This window comes from Oncorhynchus keta, chromosome 10, assembly GCF_023373465.1.
Source record: "Oncorhynchus keta strain PuntledgeMale-10-30-2019 chromosome 10, Oket_V2, whole genome shotgun sequence".
Taxonomy (NCBI): domain Eukaryota; kingdom Metazoa; phylum Chordata; class Actinopteri; order Salmoniformes; family Salmonidae; genus Oncorhynchus; species Oncorhynchus keta.
In genome coordinates, this window is record NC_068430.1 from 33,378,726 (window position 1) to 33,403,541 (window position 24,816).

Consider the following 24,816-nt stretch of genomic DNA (forward strand, 5'->3'; position numbering starts at 1 on the left):
AACAAAAATATAACTGTTTGGCCATAATTACCATCCTTATGTGTGGAGGAAAAAGGGGGAGGCTTGCAAACCAAAGAACACCATCCCAACCATGAAGCATGGGGGTGGCATCATCATGCTGTGGGGGTGCTTTGGTGCAAGAGGGAATGGTGCACTTCACAAAATAGAGGACATCATGAGGGAGAAAAAGTATGTGGATATATTGAAGCCACATCAAGACATCAGTCAGGAAGTTAGCTTGATCGAAAATGGGTCTTCCAAATGGACAATGACCCCAAGCATACTTCCAAAGCTGTGGTAAAATGGCTTAAGGACAACAAAGTCAAGGTATTGAAGTGGCCATCACAAAGTCCTGACCTCAATCCTATAGAACATTTGTGGGCAGACCTGAAAAAGCGTGTGTGAGCAAGGACCAAACCTGACTCAGTTACACCAGCTCTGTCAGGAGTATTGGGCCAAAATTCACCCAACATATTGTGGGAAGCTTTTGGAAGGCTACCCAAAACGTTTGACCCAAATAAAAAAATTTAATGGCAATGCTACCAAATTCTAATTGAGTGTTTGTAAACTTCTGACCAATTTCTGACCCAGCTGAAATAAATAATTCTCTTTACTCTTATTCTGACATTTCACATTCTTAAAATAAAGTGGTTATCCTAACTGACCCAAAACCAGGAATTTTTACTAGGATTAAATGTCAGGAATTGTGAAAATGCATTTGGCTAAGGTGTATGTAAACTTCCGACTTCAATTGTATGTGTATCAGACACACACCGCGTTTTCTCTTAGAGACTATTCTGAACTGAAGAAATGTGTTACCATGTTGTTTTATCCTATTGGGGATAGTCATATACTCTGTTATTTTGTAATGTATAATGTACACTGTAATTGTTTGTGTCAATTCTTTCATTATTAGTTAAATAAAGTAACTGCATTCCTTGTTTTACAGAGTAATTATTTGACTGACTAAATGCTTATAATTTAGGTCTATTGGTAGTTGTTATTTACACTATACTCATACAGTAGCATATTCTTGGATGCCACCTTGACATCTCTGATCTGCTTGCCTCAATTAAATGCGGGAACATTGGTCGCCAGAATTAGTCTCTTAATAATTGCATAACGGTGCAAGTTAGACATGTTCATTATAGTCATACTGAGTCAGTGATACAATGATTCGCTATCTTGCTAGATCCTCCAGCGACGCACAGGGCCTGTTACATTTATTTTTACAGGAAACCATGCAACCACCACTCTAATATAGGCCTACACTCAGAAAAAAAGGTGCTATCTACAACCTAAAAAGATTATTCCTCTGTCCCCATAGGAGAACCTTTTTTGGTTCCAGGTAGAAACCCTTCTGTGCCTAGGTAGAACCCTTTTGGGCTCCATTCCACAGAGGGTTTTACGTGGAACCAAAACAAATTCTACTTGGAACCAAAAAGGGTTCTCCTTTGGTGACAGCAAAATAACTCTGTTGGAACCCCTTTCTCAAGTTTAGCCTGTAAGTTTACACCATTTCAGTCTTTACTCAAACATCTGCCTGGTATTCAATATAACATGCAACATAGTACCACCACCTTTAAAAGGTTTTCGTCAACCTCTGCTCAGACTTAAATAGCAGTGTTCCAAGAACCTCCACTATGGTTGACTGTAGTATCCTCAAACTGACAAAAAGGAGACACAAGAGGGTACCCCACACTCATTTTAGATCCCAATGGGTCTTTATTTTCATACTGCTCCCACTCTCATCACAATCTCATTTGCCATCTTCTCACGTCTTTTCTTGGATCTCCATCCACACACACACAACTGTAGCATCTTGTTTACATTTCTCACATTATAGGCATCCAGCTGAGGCCTTGGATGGATCATGTTGCACTGACATGGGCACAGGGGCATGTATATACAGTCATTTTTGTGTGGCACCAAATTAGTTGAACAGGAGAAGAGGATTTGGTTGCTTGTGGAGGGAGATTTAATTGATCAATTAGATAAATAATACTAGCACATACAATTACATTATTGTAGAATAGGCTATCCCTGTATCCAGACTATATTAGGATACCGTTATGATTTCGTTGGTCTTGTCAGGCATGATTTAAGGTCTTCGATCGAAGTTGTATGTTGTACCTCATTTCCCTTCTTCATTGAAAAGTACTTATGCATCCCCCATTCAATTCAGCTCTAGTGTGAATGTGTAGGCCTAGTGACAGTGGAAAAAATGCACACAATGGCATGTCGGGGTAGTGTATTACAAAGTAAAATATGTATATCCTAAAGCAATACGTGTGTATATTTTCATGTACAATTGAATTCATCCATGAAATAAATAATGCTAACACATAAAATTATGTTTTTATTAGCCTACTTGACACAGTAAATAATAATGTGCCTTCAACTCGTTAACAACAAAAAGTAATTATTTTCAAATAAACCAAATTTGCTATATCAACACAGTAGGCCAAAATATATCCTTTAAAAAAATTATATATATATTTTTTACCACAATTTCGTGGTATCCAATTGGTAGTAGTTACTGTATTGTCTCATTGCTGCAACTCCCGTATGGACTCAGGAGAGGCGAAGGTCGAGAGCCATGCATCCTCAGAAACACAACCCAACCAAGCCGCACTGCTTCTTGACATAAAGCCCATCCAACCCGGAAACCAGCCGTACCAATGTGTCGGAGGAAACACCGTACACCTGGCGACCTGGTCATCGGGCACTGCGCCCGGCCCGCCACAGCGGTCACTAGTGCGCGATGAGACACGGATATTCCTGCCGGCCAAACCCTCACTAACCCGGACGACGCAATTGTGCACCGCCCCATGGACCTCCCGGTCACGGCCGGGAGTTGTTGATTGCAGGAGAGACATCCCAAGGTACCCGAATAGCACGGACCCTCTGGGAAAATTTATGAACTCCACTATTCGACTGAAAGTCACGGTCACAACTCTTATTGGTTGTCTGATACAGGGAACTGGTAACAACACCATCTGTGATTTGCTAACAACATGTAGATATGTATACTGCGAGATTAGATACTATACCATCCCATGAGGTGTTGAGGGAAAAACAGATTATCTATAGATTGGACATAATATTTTCTAGGCCATTAGCGATAACATGAAATACACCTTATGACTTTCATTAACATGCAAGCGTCACGCAGAGGTTAGCCACAGGGTGGTACTGTTGCCTAGGTTTATTAACACGCAGCCGTCACGCAGACGTTAGCAAGGCGTTGGTCTCATGTCATGCCAGTTAGACTTTCAATGGCAGGCTATAGCCACACGGTGGTACGGTTGCCTAACGCTTAATTTTGGCTCATATCACCCCCATAGCGCACATTTTCAGGTGACTGCTATGCAAAAAGACTGCAGCTTGCTGCACGCGAAGGAACTGCGCAGGCAACCAGCCGTTTTATGACAGCAATTGCTACACTAGTTTGTAAAGATAAAATGGCCAACTAATATACCAAATGGTTTCTTCAGCTGCACAAATAATTCAGTCTTCCTCAAAATACCGTACAGTTGGCAGCAACACTAATTCTGTAGCTAACTAGCTACTACCACGTTCTAACTAATTTGTTGCACGTTTTCATTATTTATCGGAATGTCGGACACTCTAGGGGACGGAAAGTTGGAGCTGAAACAAGCCAGCAAAGAAGTAAAGGAGAGCGAGAACGTGGCGGAAAAATACTCAGCCATGACAGTGAGCAAGAACAGCGAAATTGTCATAGGTGAACTGTCAGTGTCGTCCGCTGCGTTTAGTGCGGTCCCTACTCACAAAACTGTCAAAAAGGTAAGACACATTAGCTATGTACGTATGTGTTTATTTTGCTACTTTTCTTATCTTCACATCAGGTCCCATTCAGGATGTCCCATCTAAACATAACGTAATTCAATTATATTATTGACTTCGTTAGTAGCTTCTGCAATCCAACCATTTATTCTCAATGCATTTATAGTATTATTGCAGGTGTACACTTGGTGCAGTAACTTACGGTCTATGTCTGTCACCCACCCCCATAACCAGTGTTGATTTTAACATGTATATCTTGGTGGGGCAAATACATTTTTTAGATGCATGCCAGCGGAGCCACTACACACGACACTAAACAATACATTAATTGCACTATAACGGTGACAAACGGTGCCCACAAACCGTTGGGGCCTACGTAAATCTGTCCCAACAGCAGAGCTTTCTTTTCAACACCATGGTGTGAATCATTACCACTGCTACATCTGGTTATCAGTGGAGCCTTGTCTGAGTGTATCAGCCTAATTTACTTCCTTTTTGCTTAAACAAATGTTATTTCTACGGACAATTAAGCTGTACAAACTATGGTATAAGGGAATGATGAGCAGATAAGAGGGATTCCATAATTTCAATTAAGACATTAATGATTGAGCTAGGACAAATGTAGTCAACATAACTTTAAGTTCAGCACTTTTGAAATGTACAGTGACAGAATTCAGAACATGGGCCGTTCTTACGGTATTCTACCTGTACACCAAGTCAGAACCATAGGATAAATAAAGGGGGTATATAAACAGACAATGAAAGCTCTTACCATATTCAATGTTTACATAAATCTATAACAGGATATAGGCTATGCACCACCAACAGTAGGCTAAGTTATGAGGGGGAAAGGGACCAAATTAGAGAGTGAGGCACATGGGCTTCTAACAGCTTACTACACAACATACTAGAGGTCGACCAAATATGATTTTTCAACGCCGATACCGATTATTGGAGGACCAAACAAAGTTGATACCGATTAATCAGCTGATTTATTTATTTGTAATAATGACAATTACAACAATACTGAACAAACACGTTTATTTCAACTTAATATAATACTTCAATAAAATCAATTTATCTTCAAATAAATAAGGAAACATGTTCAATTTGGTTTAAATAATGCAAAAACACAGTGTTGGAGAAGAAAGTAAAAGTGCAATATGTGCCATGTAAAAAAGCTAACGTTTAAGTTCCTTGCTCAGAACATGAGAACATATTAAAGCTGGTGGTTCTTTTTAACATGAGTCTTATATTCCCAGGTAAGAAGTTTTAGGTTGTAGTTATTATAGGAATTATAGGACTATTTCTCTCTATACCATTTGTATTTCATCAATCTTTGACTATTGGATGTTTTTATAGGCACTATGGTATTACCAGTGTAACAGTATAGCTTCTGTCCCTCTCCTCGCCCCTACCTGGGCTTGAACCAGGGACACATCGACAACAACCACCCTCGAAGCATCGTTACCTATCGCTCCACAAAAGCCGCGGCCCTTGCAGAGCAAAGGGAACAACTACTTCAAGGTCTCAGATTGAGTGACGTCACGATTGAAACGCTATTAGTGCGCACCCCGCTAACTAGCTAGCCATTTCACATCGGTTACACCAGCCTAATCTCGGGAGTTGATAGGCTTGAAGTCATAAACAGCTCAATGCTTGAAGCACAGCGAAGAGCTGCTGGCAAATAAAGGAAAGTGCTGTTTGAATGAATGCGTACGAGCCTGCTGCTGCCTACCACCACTCAGTCAGACTGCTCTATCAAATATCTAATCATATACTTAATTATAACATAATAACACACAGAAATACGAGCCTTAGGTCATTAATATGGTCAAATCTGGAAACTATCATTTCGAAAACAAGACGTTAATTCTTTCAGTGAATCTAACGAGTGGCATCCCTTAGTCTAAATATTGCTGTTACATTGCACAACCTTCAATGTTATGTCATAATTATGTACAATTCTGGCAAATTAATTACGGTCTTTGTAAGGAAGAAATGGTCTTCACACAGTTCGCAATGAGCCAGGCGGCCCAAACTGCTGCATATACCCTGACTCTGCTTGCACAGAAAGCAAGAGAAATGACACAATTTCCCTAGTTAAAATAAATTAATGTTAGCAGGCAATATTAACTAAAGATGCAGGTTTAAAAATATATACTTATGTATTGATTTTAATGAAAGGCACTGATGTTTATGGTTAGGTACACATTGGTGCAACGACAGTGCTTTTTTCGTGAATGCGCTTGTTAAATCATCACCCGTTTGATGAGGTAGGCTGTGATTCGATGAGAAATTAACAGGCACCGCATCGATTATACGCAACGCAGGACAAGCTAGATAAACTAGTAATATCATCAACCATGTGTAGTTAACTAGTGATTATGATAAGATTGATTGTTTTTTATAAAGTAAGTTTAATACTAGCTAGCAACATACCTTGGCTTCTTGCTGCACTCGTGTAACAGGTGGTCAGCCTGCCACGCAGTCTCCTCGTGGAGTGCAATGTAATCGGCCACAATCGGTGCCATTGTTTTTTGATTACGATTGTTATGAAAACTTGAAATCGTCCCTAATTAATCGGCGATTCTGATTAATCGGTCGACCTCTACAACATACACATATAATTACTTTCATAGCTACAGTATATATATATCCCTGGCATATTACATAATTTATGCATCAGCATTCAATACATTTTTGGACTCACCTTGTTGTGCTGTGCTCACTTGAACAGGAAGGTGGCGCGGAGGTTCTTTCTGTGGGCAAATGTTTTCATCAAACTTTGTCATCAGTCTGGCATTTCTGGGTTTATGGTGCTTTCAAGACAACTGGGAACTCTGGGGGGGGGGAACAAGGTTGAATCATGACGTCAGTGATCTTCAAGTTAGAGCTCTAGAAAGAGGCTCGAGTTCCCGACTTGGAATTCAGAGTTGGATGACCGTTCAAAGCGTATTTTACCAGTCGGAGCCCCCCCAGAGTTCCCAGTTGTCTTGAACTCAGTGAAGTCTGAGATTTCCCAGTTCTGAGATTTCAGTTGTTTTGAACGCGGCAGAAGTCATCCTGGGTTGACAATGTATACAACCTTTTCTGGCCCCATGGTGTTAAGTGTTTATCCTTTTAAGCTCGGAAAAAGAAACCCTTAAACCCAGACTTGGACTACACACCCACTCCACTGAATGCTTTTCTGAGTGCCAGTATGGCTTCAAAGCCTCTCCATGGCCAAAACATAGCATCAGCAATCCAGGGTTTATACATATCATTGGTTAGAGTCCAGCAGGAAGTGAGTCTGAGAGCAATAGAAGTGGACATACAGTTTCAGAGTGAGAGCGAAAGGTTTTTGTTACATTTCAGTTTGTTCACGCAGATTTATGGGCCTATTTGAAATGATAATTCCAATACAGTGTAGGCTTATTATTCTTTTGTAGAGAAAATGTAAGGACAGATACAGACAAGGAGCTATAGGTGAGCAGTTATGCTGGGACTTGACCGTAGCTATGTGTGGGTGGTATTTGATATTTTATTAGGCTCCCCATTAGCTGATGCAAAAGCAGCAGCTACTCTTCCTGGGGTCCACACAGAACATGAAACATAATACAGAATGACATAATACAGAACATCAATAGACAAGAACAGCTCAAGGACAGAACTACATAAAAACATTTTAAAGGCACATGCAGCCTACATATCAATGCATACACCAAACTATCTAGGTCACATAGGGGAGAAGCTTTTTGAGGTGTTTATCTGTTTTTTTAAAAACAGGTTGGCTGTTTATTTGAGCAATATGAGATGGAAGGAAGTAACATGCAAGGGCTCTATATAATATTGTACACTTTCTTGAATTTGTTCTGGATTTGGGGACTGTGAAAAGGCCCCTGGTGGCATGTCTGGTGGGATAAGTGTTTTTGCTAGTGTTCAGTGGGCAGTTATACAACACAACAGAGCCACTGTTGCACTTTTTTGAAAGAGCATACATCCAGAAAACTACCCCCTTTGAAACTAGGGGGCACTTTTTATTTTTGGAAAAATAATGTTCCCAAAGTAAACCGCCTATTTCTCAGGACCAGATGCTAGAATATGCATATAATTGACAGATTAGGATAGAACACTCTAAAGTTTCCAAAACGGTCAAAATATTGTCTGTGAGTATAACATAACTGATATTGCAGGCAAAACCCTGATAAAAATCAAACCAGGAAGTGGCTTCTATTTTGAAAACTCCATGTTCCATAGCCTTCCATTGCTCCATTTAAAGGGATATCAACCAGATTCCTTTTCCTATCGCTTCTTCAAGGTTTCAACAGTCTTCAGACATAGTTTCAGGCTTTTATTTTGAAGAATGAGTGTGAACGACCACATTGCGTAAGTGGATAGGTGGGGGCTCTCAGTGAGTTGTATGCAAAAGAGAAAGGCGGCCATTATTACTCCCGGTCCTAGTGAAAAGCCAACTGTCCCGGTTGATATATTATCGAATAGATATTTGAAAAACACCCTGAGGCTTGATTATAAAAAACGTCTGACATGTTTCTGTGGACATTATGGATATAATTTGGAATTTTTGTCTGCGTTGTCGTGACCGCCCTTTCCGGTGGATTCCTGGGCATAAACACACCAAACTAACTGAGGTATTTGGATATAAAACATGTCTTTATGGAACAAAAGGGACATTTGTTGACTAACTGGGAGTCTCGTGAGTGAAAACATCCGAAGATCATCAAAGGTAAATTATTAATTTGATTGCTTTTATGATTTTCGTGACCAAGTTACCTGATGCTAAGTGTACTTATTGTTTTGTTGAGCGATCAATAAACTTACACAAACGCTTGTATTGCTTTCGCTGTAAAGCATAATTTCAAAATATGAGACGACAGGTGGATTAACAAAAGGATAAGCTGTGTTTTGCAATATTGCACTTGTGATTTCATGAATATGAATATTTTCTAGGAATATTATTTGACTGTGGCGCTATGCTATTCAGCGTTGCTGATGACAATTATCCCGGATCCGGTATGGGTGGTTCAGAGAGGTTAAAAGCGATACACTACTCTTGACACTTGGTCAGCCCGTCTGTTTTTTCTCTCTGCTGCACTAAATGTCACTGATCCCCTTAACCTATTTTCTCCAATCTTTCCATTCCCCTCTGCCCAAATCTCTCTAGTCTGTAGTTTATCCACTATGACGGCTTAGTTGTTGATTTTCCCTGCTGTAGTACCATTGGGAGAAATACATTCCACCTACCTGTAAATTGTTTCCATTCCTGAAAGCAGCAGTCTTTTTTTTGTTGTTGTTGAATTTTATTTTTACGAATAGGGAGAGGAGACACAGTACATGACCCCCCCACCCTGACGCCGGCCTCGAGGACGACCCGGAGGGCGAGGCGCAGGGCGTTCAGAATGGAGGCGGTGGAACTCATCCAGCAGAGATGGGTCCAAGATGTCCCCCACCGGCACCCAGCACCTCTCCTCCGGACCGTACCCCTCCCAATCCACGAGGTACTGCAGGCCCCCCACCCGAAGTCTAGAGTCCAGGATGGACCGTACAGTGTACGCCAGACCCCCCTCGATGTCCAGGGGGGGGGGCGGAGGGACCTCCCGTACCTCAACGTCCTGTAGTGGACCAGCCACCACCGGCCTGAGGAGAGAATGAAACGAGGGGTTAAGAGGGGAGCTGTAACCTATAACACACCTCGTTTATTCTCCTCTGGACTATAAATGGCCCAACAAACCACGGACCCAGCTTCCGGCAGGGCAGGCGGAGAGGCAGGTTTCGGGTCGAGAGCCAGACCCTGTCCCCTGGTGCGAACATTGGGGCCTCACTACGGTGGCGATCAGCGCTCAGCTTCTGTCGCCCACCGGCCTGTTTAAGGGATTCCTGGACGGCTCTCCAGGTCTCCTTTGAGCGCTGCACCCAATCCTCCACCGCAGGAGCCTCGGTCTGACTTTGATGCCACGGTACCAGGACCGACTGATAACACAACGCACACTGAAACGGCGACAGGAGTGGCGAAGTGAATTCTGGGCCATCTCGGGCCATGGGACGAACCTCGCCCACTCTCCAGGCCGGTCCTGGCAATGCAACAGCAGAAACCTGCCCACATCCTGATTCACTCTCCACCTGCCCATTACTCTTGGGTTGAAAACCAGAGGTCAGGCTGATCGAGACCCCCAGATGCTCCATGAACGCCTTCCAAACCAGGAAAGTGAACTGGGGACCCCGATCAGAAATTATATCCTCAGGCACCCCATAGTTTTTATTTATTTATTTATTTCACCTTTATTTAACCAGGTAGGCAAGTTGAGAACAATTTCTCATTTACAATTGCGACCTGGCCAAGATAAAGCAAAGCAGTTCAACAGATACAACGACACAGAGTTACACATGGAGTAAAACAAACATACAGTCAATAATACAGTATAAACAAGTCTATATACAATGTGAGCAAATGAGGTGAGAAGGGAGGTAAAGGCAAAAAAGGCCATGGTGGCAAAGTAAATACAATATAGCAAGTAAAACACTGGAATGGTAGTTTTGCAATGGAAGAATGTGCAAAGTAGAAATAAAAATAATGGGGTGCAAAGGAGCAAAATAAATAAATAAATAAAATAACGTTGGGAAAGAGGTAGTTGTTTGGGCTAAATTATAGGTGGGCTATGTACAGGTGCAGTAATCTGTGAGCTGCTCTGACAGTTGGTGCTTAAAGCTAGTGAGGGAGATAAGTGTTTCCAGTTTCAGAGATTTTTGTAGTTCGTTCCAGTCATTGGCAGCAGAGAACTGGAAGGAGAGGCGGCCAAAGAAAGAATTGGTTTTGGGGGTGACTAGAGAGATATACCTGCTGGAGCGTGTGCTCCAGGTGGGAGATGCTATGGTGACCAGTGAGCTGAGATAAGGGGGACTTTACCTAGCAGGGTCTTGTAGATGACATTGTAACGGTTTTGACTTGAGGTTATTATTTATAGGGGTGCCAGGTAGGTTGTGCCTACCAGAGAAAACATTGGTTTCTCCTTTTAGTTTGGGTGGGAATGAGTCCCATCTGGTCCGTCAAGTCTACACCAATACAAAGGACGTATGTAAAGGTCAGGATGGAAATAAACTTTTCATAAACCCTTAAAACATTGAAAAGAACTTCAAAAACAACTATATTCTGTTGCGTGGGTTGTATTAGCAACAACAATGATTACACACACACATATAATAATATCACAATGAGTTCTGGTTCCTCCAGAAATGTCCTGTACCTCGGGCCTAAAAAGAGTCCTGCCCGGTAAAGGAGTTCAGTGAACTCAAGTGACTTTTGTCACGCGATGTTTGTCCGTTCATTCCGTGTAGCGTAAACCCAGTATTAAACATACAATCAATATAACAATTACTTTACCACAGAACTTTAAAGCGGATCAACTCTTAATTAAGTCCTCAACTACCACTAACTACACAAATCACAGTATACATCACATCCAAACAAATGAAATACCGTATACAAAAAGGTGGTAGTCAGTCGGTCAGTCAGACAATCCAATCCGCCAATAGATCTCCAGCGGAAAAAGGCCACGAAGAACGGAGAGGTGTAGTCCAGGGACGCGATGAGTGGATCCGATCCTGGGTAAACTCTCTTAGGCTACAAAACACACGTTTAACGGTAACAAAACAAACGGAATAGAGAAGCTTCGGAACTGAGGGTTGAACACATACTCATGCACGTCTCCATCACAACCCCCCTTTCGTGCAGCTGATGCTGGCTATTTAATTGGGAATTAAAGGGAAAGCGCCCTATTGGAAGGAGCTGCACTGAGACGGTTCAGAAAAATTCAGGGCCGTCACACACCCCCTCCCCTGGAAAAAGCCGACCATTGCCCTGGAAGGCACATCTTGGTCGGGGAAACCGAGAAAGGTCTCCTCATCACTTTCCTCTACAAAAATATTCATTACTTTTTGGAGCTCACGCTCCTCAGCTGAGGAGTCACAGGCCTTAAGGTGCGAGACTTCTGGGTCTGGGAATCCGAGAAAAGTATCCTCACTATCCTCTTCAAAGATATCCAGGACCTTGCGGCGCTCAATCACCTCAATTCCTCAGCCGAGGGTAACAGGCCTTAAGGCGTGAGACATGAACAATGCGCATATCTTCACCTGTGTCCTCTTTCACCACTCGATAGTTCAAAGGGCCCATCTGCTCCACAATCCTATATGGTCCTTGCCATTTAGGAGCGAGCTTGGCCGAGAAGAATTGTTCAGCTTTCGAGTAAGGATGAGAGCGAAGCCACACCCGATCACAAAGCTGGAACTGCATGTCTCGTCTGTTCTTATCATAATTTCTCTTCTGCTTGAGTCGAGCCTGGATCATGTTCTTTGAGACAAGAGCTCTCAAGTCATGGAGATGGCCTACCTGGTCATAGCAAGCAGCGTCTGGTGTAAGCTGCTGGGGCTGTAGCACCATATCCAAGGGTCCTCTGAGAGGACGACTTAGGTTCAGCTCTGCAGGTGTGACTCCAGTGGACTCTTGCACAGCAGAATTCAGGGCAAATCGAAACTCGTGAAGGTGCTTGTCCCAGTGTTTGTGCTGGGTCCCTACATAGGAAGCAATCATTGTCTTCAAGGTTCGATTTACTCTCTCAGTGAGATTGGTCTGTGGGTGATAGGCCGTGGTCAACTTCTGCCTCAGGTTCCATCTTTGGCAGGTCTCCTCAAAGAGATCAGAGACAAATTGGGAACCTCGATCAGACAGGATGTAATCAGGCACTCCCCAGCGAGTCAGGATCTCTTTCGTAAGGATGTTAGAGACGGTCCTTGCTGTGGCCTGACGCAGGGAAAAGAGTTCCACCCACTTTGAATAGTAATCAACAAAAACAAGTATGTACACATTCTGATTGGAGCTTCTAGGAAATGGACCCATCAAATCCACTCCTAACATTTCCCAAGGTCGGGTAACCACCGTTTGCTGCAACTTGCCAGCAGGCTTTCTACCTTCTGGTTTGTACATTTGACAAACCTGACAGTTTTGGATGTGTGACTTCACATCCATGCTCAGATGTGGCCAGTACAGTAACGCTTGCAACCGCTTGTAGGTTTTGAACCTGCCCAAATGACCAGCTAATGGGTCTTCATGGAAATGTTGAAGCAGTTGTAGGCGTAGAGTGTCCGGTATGTACATTTGGTAGAGTGTTCTGTGAGGTAGTTGTACGACTCGGTAGACTTTATCTTCAATGATGGTCAGCTTTGTGGTAGGATTGACCATCTTTTCTCCATCTTCCAGGATAGTCTGGTACAAAGCCTGTACTTCTGGATCATCCTGTTGAGCTTTCCATATGGCCTCATCAGAGATGGGAAAGTCCGTTTTGGGCGAGTCTCGACTGCTTGACAGGACAGTAGCACATGTAAGATCAGGGCCACCGTTATCACAAGTAGGAGCTCTGGACAAGGCATCTGGAACAGTGTTGTATTTTCCTTTCCTGTATTCCACTGCAAATGTGAACTCTTGCAACCGTAGAGCCCATCTTATGAGTCTGGTGCTTGGTTTGTTGGTCTTGAACACCCACACAAGGGAGGAATGGTCAGTGACCACAGTGAAGTGTCTTCCCTCCAAGTAGTACCTCCACTTTTCCAAAGCCCAGACCACTGCAAGGCACTCTTGCTCTGTTGTGGAGTAGTTCCGTTCTGCTCCATTCAATGTCCGACTGGCGAACGCTAGCACTTCTTCAGTGCCAAGTCCAGTCTGTTGGACTAGGACAGCACCAAGTCCAACATCACTTGCATCAGTGTAAACAACAAAAGGGCAATCAAAGTTGGGATGACCTAAAATGGGAGGTGTGACGAGATGTCGTTTCAGGGTTTCAAAGGAAGTCTGGCACTCTGCCGTCCATTGGAATTTCGCTCCTTTTCGCTTCATCGCGTTGAGGGTTCTGCCACCTGGGAGAAGTTCGACACAAACCGATGGTACCATCCAGCCATACCAAGGAACCGTTGAAGGGCCTTGAGTGTGGTTGGCACAGGGAAGTCTTGTACAGCCTTTGTCTTTTCAGGATCCACATGAATGCCGTCGAAAGACACAATATGGCCAAGGAACTTCAGGGAGGTTTGGCAGAAGTTGCTCTTCTTCATATTTAAGGTCAGACCAGCTTCTCTTAGCTTGTCCAACACTGCTTGAAGATCTTGAAAGTGTCTTTCTCTGTTCTGAGAGTAGATAATTATATCGTCCAGGTAGACGAAACAGATCTTCCCTTTGAGCTCACCTACCGCAATCTCCATGAGTCTTTGGAAAGTGGCAGGGGCATTCTTTAATCCAAAGGGCATCACCTTAAAGGAAAACAAGCCCTCGGCACAGACAAACGCAGTCTTGTCCTTGCTTTCCTGGTCCATCTCAACCTGCCAATAACCACTATTGAGGTCAAGGGTAGTGAACACAACAGCGCCAGACAATGACTCCAGGATCTCATGGATGGTGGGAAGAGGATAGGCATCAGTCTGGGAAACATTGTTGGTCTTCCTATAGTCCACACAAAATCTAAGACCACCAGTCTTTTTTGGGATGAGGACAACAGGAGCAGCCCAGGGAGAGGAGGAACGTTCTATTATATCTTGGGTTAACATATCATTTATGAGTCCCTTTTGGATGATTAGCTTCGCTGGGGACAAACGATATGGCTTTTGCTTGATCGGCATTTCCTGTGTAAGGAATATTTTGTGCTTCAGGAGCCTGGTGCGTCCCAGCTTTGAAGTACATACATCAGCATTATTCTGCAGCTGTTCCAACAGCCTTAACTCCTCTGGCTGTTCCAGCTGAGCTCTTCTCACAGCCTGTAAAAGGAGATCGTCAGAAGGATTATCGAGGGTTAGTGGTACCGGAGCAATGGCAGAGAAGACTGCCACATTTGAACCCCAATCATGTAACTTCATAGCTTCTGATTGGAAGAAATGCTTCTCGCTCGGATTGTATGGAAACCAGTAGCAATTGTGTGCGATATCAATCTGGACACCACTGAAGTACATGAAATCAATTCCCAACACGACAGGAAAAGCAAGGTTCCTGGTTTGTAGGATAACAGAAGGAATCATATAGGAGCGGTTACACAGGCGGAACTCTACCTCACTCCCTCCAAGTGGTCGTCTAGCCTCACCATCAGCCAGATAGAGTGGACCTTCTGTCCACGGCTTCAAGTTGTATTGTGGACCGTTAACCTCCTTCCACAGTTTCTCATTGAGCAGTGTGTAGGATGACCCGGTATCCAAGATGGCTCTTCCTGTCCATGGGCCTATGGACAGGGGTAACACCAGTTGGTGCGGTATTAACTGAAAGGAAGGGGATGTCGATGGGGGTCATAGGCAGTGACTCTTGGGGTTTCAGCTCTGGTTAAAGCACCCAGAGAAGGATGGTCATTGCTGCGAAGACAGTTAGGTGTGTTGGCCTGTTGTGATTTGTGGTTTCTGGAAGGGTTTACTTGATACGGTCTTGGACATGTAGCTGAAGAATGTCCCTTTTGGCTACATCTCCAACAAAACATGAGAGGGGTCTTGGCTGGAGACTCTGGCTGTTGTTGATGGTCTGTCTTGGGTAACTGTTTGGGTGTCTGTTTCTTTCTCTGGTCATATTGCTGTTGGCATTCTCTGTCCTTCTCAAACTGCTGTCCCAAGCGAACCAGTCCATCGACAGTGGTGACTCGTTCTCGGAGTTGACTGGCTAGTAGTGGGTTGATGTTCTTCAAGATCAATTTAATGACCTCTTCCTCCTCAATGCCAGGTTTCCACCTTCTGCACAGGGAGTGGTAACCGTATGCAAAATCACGGATACTCTCTTTCTCTCTTTGTACTCGATTTCTGACTCTGTCTGCCAGCTCATCGGTGTAGTCCTCAGACAGAAATGCAGAGGAAAACTTGGCCTCAAAGTCAGCCCAGGAGGTAGTGGTGAGACGTGCCACATCCCACCAGTCTCGAGCTGTTCCATGCAACACATTCCTCAATGTGGCAAGGAGTTCTTCGTCAGCCAGGGGATTGAGGGCAAGAAAGTCACTACATCTTTCTAGATACATTATCGGATCAGGACTGTCATCTTTTTTCCCAAAGGTGGGAAATTGCAATTTAATGGGCATCGCCCCCACATGACGTCTACTCAAATCCCCATGAACAAACGAGCTAGGAGGGATTGAGGAAGTAGAGGGGAGGGAGTTATCGGACCATGACAATGAACACCAGGATGCATGGTGGATTGCATCCTGCAAGGGGTGGCTGTAGCATGGCCTGGTCTTGGCTGTTCAGAGGTGCCAGCTTGGCCCTCAGTGGTCTGAACAGAAGTGGACACCAGAGCAACTCTGTGTAAGGAGTTGTGCCTAATGGAGGCCATGTCCACAGACACGTCATCCAACATTTTAACACAATTAGAGAGTTCTGTCTGCAAGTGGCCTACAGTGTTAACCATTGGAGAAAAAACAGAATTAACGTCCTTGAGGACCTCAGTGTGGTGATGTTGCAGGCGCCATTGGAGAGTGGCAGTGAGTTGGTTTCGTTGGTAGTCAAACTGCCTGTCCATGGCACCAGTCATTTCCCGTCGTCCACTCTCACTGAGCTCTGTCAGCGTGTGGGTTAGAGTGCTCAGTGAGTTTCTGAATTCCATGGCACTCTGTTGTTGTTCTTCCCTCAGACATTTGAATTTATGGTGGATAAGAGTTTGGAGATGTTGTTGAGTCCGACGAATATCAAGGATGTCACCTTGAAGTTGTAAGACTACAACCTCTGGAGATAAACCAGACAATGGAGGAAGGTTGGGTGTCAGAGGGAGGACTAGCTCAGTACTTCCACACAGATCCATGTCAATAAGTGAGTAACTGGTTAGACCTCCTGTGGCCTGTGGCTCAGGCCGAGCATTCAGATTCCCAGGGCTCTGGCCCAAATCAACTCCATTATCTCCATTCACATTATGATTTGTATTGTCAGCTTGATGGTCAGAATGGCCCTGTGTATTCCCATTGACAGGTATGACATGGATGAGCACATTATCTTGGGGTGAATCCATTGTTTTAATTCCACACAAAATATTTGCTTTGGTTAGTTCTCAATGTTGAGCTGTCCTATCTGGGGTGCCATTTTTTATGTAACGGTTTTGACTTGAGGTTATTATTTATAGGGGTGCCAGGTAGGTTGTGCCTACCAGAGAAAACATTGGTTTCTCCTTTTAGTTTGGGTGGGAATGAGTCCCATCTGGTCCGTCAAGTCTACACCAATACAAAGGACGTATGTAAAGGTCAGGATGGAAATAAACTTTTCATAAACCCTTAAAACATTGAAAAGAACTTCAAAAACAACTATATTCTGTTGCGTGGGTTGTATTAGCAACAACAATGATTACACACACACATATAATAATATCACAATGAGTTCTGGTTCCTCCAGAAATGTCCTGTACCTCGGGCCTAAAAAGAGTCCTGCCCGGTAAAGGAGTTCAGTGAACTCAAGTGACTTTTGTCACGCGATGTTTGTCCGTTCATTCCGTGTAGCGTAAACCCAGTATTAAACATACAATCAATATAACAATTACTTTACCACAGAACTTTAAAGCGGATCAACTCTTAATTAAGTCCTCAACTACCACTAACTACACAAATCACAGTATACATCACATCCAAACAAATGAAATACCGTATACAAAAAGGTGGTAGTCAGTCGGTCAGTCAGACAATCCAATCCGCCAATAGATCTCCAGCGGAAAAAGGCCACGAAGAACGGAGAGGTGTAGTCCAGGGACGCGATGAGTGGATCCGATCCTGGGTAAACTCTCTTAGGCTACAAAACACACGTTTAACGGTAACAAAACAAACGGAATAGAGAAGCTTCGGAACTGAGGGTTGAACACATACTCATGCACGTCTCCATCACAACCCCCCTTTCGTGCAGCTGATGCTGGCTATTTAATTGGGAATTAAAGGGAAAGCGCCCTATTGGAAGGAGCTGCACTGAGACGGTTCAGAAAATTCAGGGCCGTCACAACATGGAGCCAGTGGGTTTGGTGACGAGTATGAAGCGAGGGCCAGCCAACGAAAGCGTACAGGTCGCAATGGTGGGTAGTATATGGGGCTTTGGTGTCAAAACGGATTGCACTGTGATAGACTGCATCCAATTTGTTGAGTAGGGTATTGGAGGCTATTTTGTAAATGACATCGCCAAAGTCGAGGATTGGTAGGATGGTCAGTTTTACAAGGGTATGTTTGGCAGCATGAGTGAAGGATGCTTTGTTGCGAAATAGGAAGCCAATTCTAGATTTAACTTTGGATTGGAGATGTTTGATATGGGTCTGGAAGGAGAGTTTACAGTCTAACCAGACACCTAAGTATTTGTAGTTGTCCACGTATTCTAAGTCAGAGCCGTCCAGAGTAGTGATGTTGGACAGGCGGGCAGGTGCGGGTAGCGATAGGTTGAAGAGCTTGCATTTAGTTTTACTTGTATTTAAGAGCAATTAGAGCCCACGGAAGGAGAGTTGTATGGCATTGAAGCTTGCCTGGAGGGTTGTTAACACAGTGTCCAAAGAAGGGCCAGAAGTATACAGAATGGTGTCGTCTGCGTAGAGGTGGATCAGAGACTCACCAGCAGCAAGAGCGACCTCATTGATGTATACAGAGAAGAGAGTCGGTCTAAGAATTGAACCTTGTGGCACCCCCATAGACACTGCCAGAGGTCCGGACAGCAGACCCTCCAATTTGACACACTGAACTCTATCAGAGAAGTAGTTGGTGAACCAGGCGAGGCAATCATTTGAGAAACCAAGGCTGTCGAGTCTGCCAATGAGGATGTGGTGATTGACAGAGTCGAAAGCCTTGGCCAGATCAATGAATATGGCTGCCCTGTAATGTTTCTTATCGATGGCGGTTAAGATATCATTTAGGACCTTGAGCGTGGCTGAGGTGCACCCATGACCAGCTCTGAAACCAGATTGCATAGCAGAGAAGGTATGGTGAGATTCGAAATGGTCGGTAATCTGTTTGTTGACTTGGCTTTCGAAGACCTTAGAAAGGCATGGTAGGATAGATATAGGTCTGTAGCAGTTTGGGTCAAGAGTGTCCCCCCCTTTGAAGAGGGGGATGACCGCAGCTGCTTTCCAATCTTTGGGAATCTCAGACGACACGAAAGAGAGGTTGAACAGGCTAGTAATAGGGGTGGCAACAATTTTGGCAGATAATTTTAGAAAGAAAGGGTCCAGATTGTCAGATTGTAGTGCCGGAAGACATGTGTAAACAGGGCCTTCGCAGTCTGTAGGGCCGTCGGGAGACCCGGCAAAGGGAGTAGACGGCAGTACTTAGAGAACCGATCCACAACGACCAGGATCGTGTGTTCCCCTGTGACGGAGGAAGATCGGTAAGAAAGTCAACAGACAGGTGTGACCAAGGCCGCTGTGGAATAGGGAGGGGCTGTAACTTCCCTCTATGCAGGTGTCTAGGAGCCTTACACTGAGCGCACACCGAACAGGAGGAAACATAAACCCTCACATCCTTAGCCAAGGTGGGCCACCAGTACTTCCCCCTAAGAGCCCGCACTGTCCTCTCAATCCCCGGATGACCAGAGGAGGGTAGCATTTGGGCCCACCTGATCAATCTATCACAAACACCAAGCGGGACGTACTTCCGGCCCACTGGACACTGCCTTAAGTGAAACAGCCGTTCACGCCCGCTCTGCCCTCGGGTGGGTGATCGAACACCGCCCGGAAGCGGCAGGTGAACTCTGGGTAATGGTCCCTCGCTGAGTCCGGGCCATGCCAGACCGCGTTGGCCCACTCCAGGGCTTTACCTGAAAGTCAGGAGACGAGGACGTTGACACTCTCCTCTCCCGAGGGAGTCGGGTGAACGGTCACCAGATACAGCTGCAGCTGGAGCAGGAACCCCTTACACCCGGCAGCCGTCTCATCGTAGTCCCTCGGGAGAGCGAGTCGAATCCCGCTGGGGCCGGACGCCGCCAGAGTGGGTGGTGGTGCAGGATGGAGAGTGGCTGGAGACGGGGTAGGGATGCCGCTCCTCTCCCATCTCTCCATTCTCGCCAACACCTGATCCATAGCTGTCCCCAAACGGTGTAATACCGCTGCATGTTGTTGCATGGACGGGGTGGGCGCGTCAGCTCCTGCTGACTCCATGATATCCGGTGCGGGATTCTGTCAAAACTCCCCAAGGAGATGTGGGTGTGGAGTCAGGCGCAGTAGAAACAAGTACAGAATGAAAAGGGTGTTTAATAAACCAGCTCAAAAATCACAGGACACCTGACTACAGCAGTAGCCATGAAACACACTCAGACACAGTCCAGGGAAAAACCACCTGTAAAACATAAACTAGCGAAAAACGCAACCCAAACTGACAGTAAACGAAAACAATCCCGCACAAAAACCCAAAGCAAATGTCGAAATGTGGAGATAAATAATGAACCAAAATGAAACCAGGTGAAAACAAAACAGACATAACCAAAAGAAAAGGAAAAAGGATCAGTGGATCTGTGGCAGCTAGTAGACCGGCGACGACGACCGCCGAGCGCCGCCCGGACAGGGAGAGGAGCCACCTTCGGTGGAAGTCGTGACAGTATAATTAATGCCTTGGATGACTAACAATGGAGAGACTATCAGAAACTGGGATTTCCTTGACTTTATATGCGCTGATGAAGTCACTATCTTAACATCCTTCTTGATCCTGTGACTTCTTTAGCTTCTCAACTCTTACCCTCTGGTGACTTATTGGTGCTGTTGGCTGTCAGCGACAGAAATATCATTACTCATCCATGAAAGAGTTGATACTGACTTCATCTGTCTTCTGTTAATCTAGCATTTCTTTCAAGAAACAGATGTTTTGTTGTTATTGGACCTTCATTTGTTTCTGTCGCTCAGTATGCTGGTCAGTGTTATCCATTAACAGGTTTGAGCAATACACCAACTGAACCGTGTTACTAGCTTTTGTGGGAGAGTTTTTATGTGTGTGTGTCTGTGTGGTGTTCACATGTAGTGAGAGCAGCATAAGCTTGTTTCCCACAAATCAAATGTTATTTGTCACATGCGTTGAATAGAACAGGTGTAGTAGACCTTACAGTGAAATTCTTATTTACAAGCCTTTAACCAACAATGCAGTACCTAAATACCTAACAAAAGTAAGAGTTAAGCATAACAAATAATTAGACAACACAGTAAATCACAATAGCGGGGCTATATACAGGGGGTACCGGTACAGAGTCAATGTGCAGGGGGCACTGGTGTCGAGGTAATTATGTACATGTAGGTAGAGTTATTAAGGTGGCTATGTGTAGATCATAACAGAGTAGTATTGATGTAATTGTCATTATTACAAATATATATATATAAAAATCGTCCGATTAACCGGTATCAGCTTTTTTTGGGGTCCTCCAATAATCGGTATCATAATCGGTCTAATCAAAACACCAATAGTGCTAGGCTGTGAGAAATATCACTGATATAATTATTCTGAAAGAAAGCTTCTAAGAACTAGTGTTGCACAGTATACTGGTAATATCATGTTACTAAGATGTCATGATACTTATGGTCCCAACATTTTAGGATACCGTAGTATTTCATATGATATTACCACATTTTCCGGCCCGTCTGATCTAAAGAACCTGTTATAAGTGTCTGTTAGAAAATGTTCATAAATTCAGTTACATTTTTTAAGCAACAGACACTTACATGGCAGTTGGATATTCCCCAGTGAAGCATGAAGTGTGCTTAAATAAAAGTTCCCTTTGGTATGGTAGTATGTTTTATTATGGTTTATATTGTAAAGAGGTCACTGGGGTCACTTCTGATCCTCATCATAGAGGAGCATGGTGACTTAGGTCCGGGTACTATTGGCCCACAAGTGACTTTTTCGGGGACCCCAAACAAATACATAAAGAAATATTTTGCTGAATTTTAGTCTAATTTAGCGGCCAGGTGCGGGTACTATTGGCTAATGGAATTAAATGGCTAATGACTGACTGCTCATTCTAAAACCACACTGGTGGTGGTGTTGGTGAACAATTTGGTGTAAGTAGGATGGGTCAGAATAGTGGGTATTTTTAGGCTGGACCATATCTGTGGGCCTGGTCAGATCTGCTGCAGTGCTTTTAGGCTTATGGAAATAGGCTTTAATTCCCTTAAAATCCTTTTTATTAGCCAATGACCTCAGGCTCAATTAGCAAGCAGCCACTGCCGGGATTTCACAGGATGGAAAGGGGCACCAAACTTACAAAATCGAAGGGAATGGAACATTAGCAGAGAGACTGTGAGAGGGAACAGATCCAGACTGAGACAATACTGCAAACAGGGAAACGACTCAAGTTAAGGACAGAAGGAGAGAGGAGGGAAGTGGATTGGTCAGGTGGCTGAAGGTGGGGGCTACGGTACGGCCCTCTTTTGCCCTCCTGGAGTGGATATTGCTATGATAACAGATGCTGAACGTAACAGCCAGGAGAAGAGCTTGAGCACTGGTGAGGGATGAACGTGGAGCCTGTACTGCAAGTGGGGGGTATGGAGCTACAAGCGGGAGCCATGGCTCAGGCACACAGACACAGGGTGAGTGAGAGGGTGAGGAGTAGTTCTAAGCACTGCTCCATAAAAACCCTCTATGACTGAGCCATGCAGCCTGACCGTGTCTCACTTAGGAAAATAAAATAATCAGTAATTATATATTTGCCTTTTTTTCAGCTCAGTTAAAAAATTTTTAAAAGGTTGTGAACTTTCAACACCCTTAAGGTGATATGAGTCACACTGTAGCAAAGTTACAATGCAACCATTTTAATGCTAACTTGCTCAGTTATATTGGTAAGGTAGATAGAGAATCTCCCCTCTAAGCATATGCTGTCAAATGTTTTTCTTTGCAATTGATAAAGGTCAGCTTTCTGAAAGAGTATTATGGATGTGTACTGAATTTTGCTGTTGTGCTGTCCCGGTTCTCTACAAAAATGAAGTGGATAATTGACTGAATGCAATAGGGCAGGGTTAGGCAACTAGATTTAAACTGCGGGCTGGAACATAATTTTAATAATTTGCACACTGCAAATTGAACACAAGTAAGTCCAAAAAGAGATTATATTTGAAAATAATAATTTCATAACTTGATTACATTGACACAATCACATCTATTTTTATTTGTGGGAATACTTGGCAACAGATTTCCTAAATTAGACTAAAATTCAGCAAAATATTTCTTTATGTATTTGTTTGGGGTCCCAGAAAAAGTCACTTGTGGGCCGGTATTGGTCCGTGGGCCGCCTATTGCCGACCCCCTGCAATAGAGAGTATTATGGTGGAAACAGTTCTTATAGCGGACAAGAACTTTCGAACGTCAGATTGGCAGTTACCTCAATTCCGGCTTCAATTTAGACTCCTCTGCCCTGGGCTTTTTCTGTAATTACAACCCAATTTTCGGGGTATCAAGAGGAAACACCTGCGTTAGAGGCAAGAGAGGGGGAGTTCTGGTGAGATTAAAGCAAATGTAAAACTGGCCACCTCTTCCCTCTAGTCTATTGGCCAATGTACAGTCACTTGATCATAATATGATTGACCTCCAATTGCGCATTTGCTACCAATGGAACTTGCGTAACAGCAAGTATTTCTGCTTTTCTGAAACATGGCTTTTGAACAAGATATCCGCCATGGCAATCCAACTCGATGGATTCTCCATTCTCTGAGCGGACACGACAGTGAAGTCAGGGAAATCGAGAGAGGAAGAGGGGTTTGCCTCTTCATCAACAACAACATGGTGTGCTGACTCGAGCACAGTGGACCCATTGTTCACTCATCTTGGAGTACCTGATGGTCAAATGCCGACCCTTCTACCTCCCGAGGGAATTTTAAGCTGTTATTGACTGTTGTATACATTCCACATTCCATTCCATTTAACGAACTGTACAAGGCTATAAACAAGCAGGAAAATTTCACCCAGAGGCTGCTTTCCTTGTTACCAGCGATTTTAGTTATGCGTCATTAAGACACGTGATGCCCAACTTCCATCAACATGCTTTCTTTGCCACTAGGGGTGATAAAGTCAGAGACCACTGTTACTCTACCCACAAGCAAGCATACAAGGCCCTCCCTCGTCCCCCATTCTGCAAATCGGATCATGACTCTGTACTCCTGCTTCCTGTTTACAAGCAGAAGCTCAAACAGGAAGTACCCATAACTCTCGCCTTTGAGAAATGGTCATCAGAATCAGAGATTATGCTACAGGACTGCTTTTGCTAGCTCTGACTGAAATATGTTCTGAGGTGCCGCCGATAGCATCGACGATCTAACAACCTCCGTCACTGGCGACATTAGGAAATGCATCGTCGACGTTGTCCCCACTGTGATGGTTTACTGCTTCCTCAATCAAAGCCCTGGATTAAAGATGCACTGCAGAAATCTCTCTGCCATTTCCTGGTTGTTAAGGTTGCTAAAATTCTAATAGTTTGCTTAATTTCAGTTTGTGACAAAGGCAAGCATAGTGTAGAGAATCATTGTTCCTTCTAAACCGCTGTGAAATATATATTTTCCATAACCAACAATATTGTATTTTCAGCTGTTTGAAGCTGATGTCCAAACCGAAAGTAAAAGATGCAAAAACTAAACTTAAGAACAGGAAGTATAGAAATAATGCGCATAGAACAGATTTACCGCTTCTTGCTTTCAATGAGAATGAAAGATCTGTCACGTTCTGACCCTAGTTCTTGTGTTATTTGTTTGTTTTAGTTGGTCAGGACGTTAGTTGGGTGGGCATTCTATGTTTTGTGTTTCTAGGTTGATTTTCTGTGTTTGGCCTAGTATGGTTCCCAGTCAGAGGCAGGTGTCGTTAGTTGTCTCTAATTGAGAATCATACTTAGGTAGCCTGGGTTTCACTGTTGTTTTGGTGGGTGATTGTTTCCGTGTCTGTTCGCCACATGGTACTGTTTTGGTTTTGTTCACGTTTATTGTTTTGTATTCATTGAGTGTTCAGTTTATGTTTTAAATAAACAACCATGGACACTTACCACGCCACATCTTAGTGTACAAGATCTATAACTCACATTTCTATGTGATCTTTTAACTCA

General features: G+C 43.9%; 1 protein-coding gene across 3 annotated transcripts in view; it reads left to right on the top strand.

The window, feature by feature from the left end:
- Nucleotides 1-2,198: 2,198 nt before the first annotated feature.
- The window catches only part of LOC118388542 (S-adenosylhomocysteine hydrolase-like protein 1), a 62,124-nt gene continuing 39,506 nt past the window's right edge, over nt 2,199-24,816 (top strand). Inside the window, exons 1-2 of one of the 3 annotated variants that reach the window (XM_035777727.2) lie at nt 2,199-2,885; nt 3,635-3,807. In XM_035777727.2, coding sequence (XP_035633620.1) covers nt 3,712-3,807 — 96 coding nt within the window. In that variant the 5' untranslated portion in view covers nt 2,199-2,885; nt 3,635-3,711. Of the gene's footprint in view, nt 2,886-3,313; nt 3,808-22,106; nt 22,322-24,816 lie in introns of those variants that run through there. The other 2 variants (XM_035777726.2, XM_035777728.2) reach the window with 2 other exon arrangements.